Raw genomic sequence first — 1,229 nt, 5'->3', positions numbered from 1 at the left:
AAGTTTGAATTTGACAAGCTAATGCCTGTACTTGTGTTTTCCTGTCTCTGTAGAACAATGTTCTGGAGTTGTGGTCTCTCTTTGACTTCCTGATGCCAGGCTTTCTTGGCACCGAGCGTCAGTTTGCTGCCCGCTACGGGAAGCCCATCCTCGCCAGTCGAGATGCTAAAAGTTCCTCACGTGAACAGGAAGCAGGTGTGTGTGAATTTTTTTTGTGGGGTTTTTTTTTTTTTTTAAACATCTCTCGGTCTCCTCATTGTAGGACCACAGTCTTCTCAGTGTGAAGCTTTTCTTCAACCTTTTATGCTTCGTACTAAGGGAATCACTTGGACTGTACCCTATTATAAGACTATGAAGGATTCTTTGTTGTGAAAATGTTTTGATGTGTTTTTCAGGTGTGCTGGCAATGGAAGCGCTGCATAGACAGGTTCTGCCCTTCTTACTGAGGAGAATGAAGGATGATGTGCTTCAAGATCTGCCACCCAAGATCATACAAGATTACTACTGCAACCTCAGTCCTCTACAGGTACAAAACACAAACACAGGATGTTTATCATGGATGCGGCTGGTGATTACAGCAAGATTCTGTGATTTCATTGCGTGTCAGAGGGGATCTGTACAGTGCCACTACAAACCGTGCATATTTCACTTTAGCTTTCTTAGTAGCAATCACAAAACATTAAAACCCTTCAGTTAATATGAATTTAATTTCTTATTCTATTATAAAAAATTATAATTTTTGTAAATTATTAGTTGCATATAACTTTTGTTCTTTCACCTGTGCCTGCTCAGGTTCAACTGTATGAGGACTTTGCAAAGTCTCGTGCAAAGGTGAACGTGGATGACGTTATTTCCACTGTGTCTATGCAAGAGGAGGAAGAGAAACCCAAATTAAAGGCCACCGGACACGTCTTCCAGGTTGATCCCAGGAAGTCTTATAAGAGCACAAGATTATCCTCCTCTCCGTCGAATAGTCTGTAATGTTTGTGTTGGATGTTTCAGGCTCTGCAGTATCTGAGAAAGCTGTGTAATCACCCAGCACTGGTGCTGACCCCTCAACACCCAGAGTACAAACACATCACAGAACAGCTGAGCAGCCAGCACTCCAACCTTAGAGACATTCTGCACGCCCCAAAACTCTCAGCCCTCAAACAGGTGCGTCCACTTATCTATACTACCAAAACATGCCCTTGTTATATTTGTTATTTATTTGTTATATATATATATAT

The 1,229-nt window shown here is 41.7% G+C and overlaps 1 protein-coding gene across 1 annotated transcript in view; it reads left to right on the top strand.

The window, feature by feature from the left end:
• LOC107579478 (TATA-binding protein-associated factor 172-like) overlaps nucleotides 1–1,155 on the top strand; it is a gene marked incomplete at its 3' end in the record, with an annotated part of 4,097 nt that extends 2,942 nt beyond the window's left edge. The window contains exons 7-10 of the mRNA XM_016265310.1: nucleotides 54–195; nucleotides 396–526; nucleotides 793–918; nucleotides 1,003–1,155. Coding sequence (XP_016120796.1) covers nucleotides 54–195; nucleotides 396–526; nucleotides 793–918; nucleotides 1,003–1,155 — 552 coding nt within the window. The remainder of the gene's footprint in view (nucleotides 1–53; nucleotides 196–395; nucleotides 527–792; nucleotides 919–1,002) is intronic.
• Between the last annotated feature and the right edge of the window lie 74 nt (nucleotides 1,156–1,229).

The sequence above is a fragment of the Sinocyclocheilus grahami genome, unplaced genomic scaffold (assembly GCF_001515645.1).
Source record: "Sinocyclocheilus grahami isolate Dianchi unplaced genomic scaffold, SAMN03320097.WGS_v1.1 scaffold17683.1, whole genome shotgun sequence".
Lineage (NCBI taxonomy): Eukaryota > Metazoa > Chordata > Actinopteri > Cypriniformes > Cyprinidae > Sinocyclocheilus > Sinocyclocheilus grahami.
This window is presented reverse-complemented; position numbering and strand designations above follow the sequence as displayed.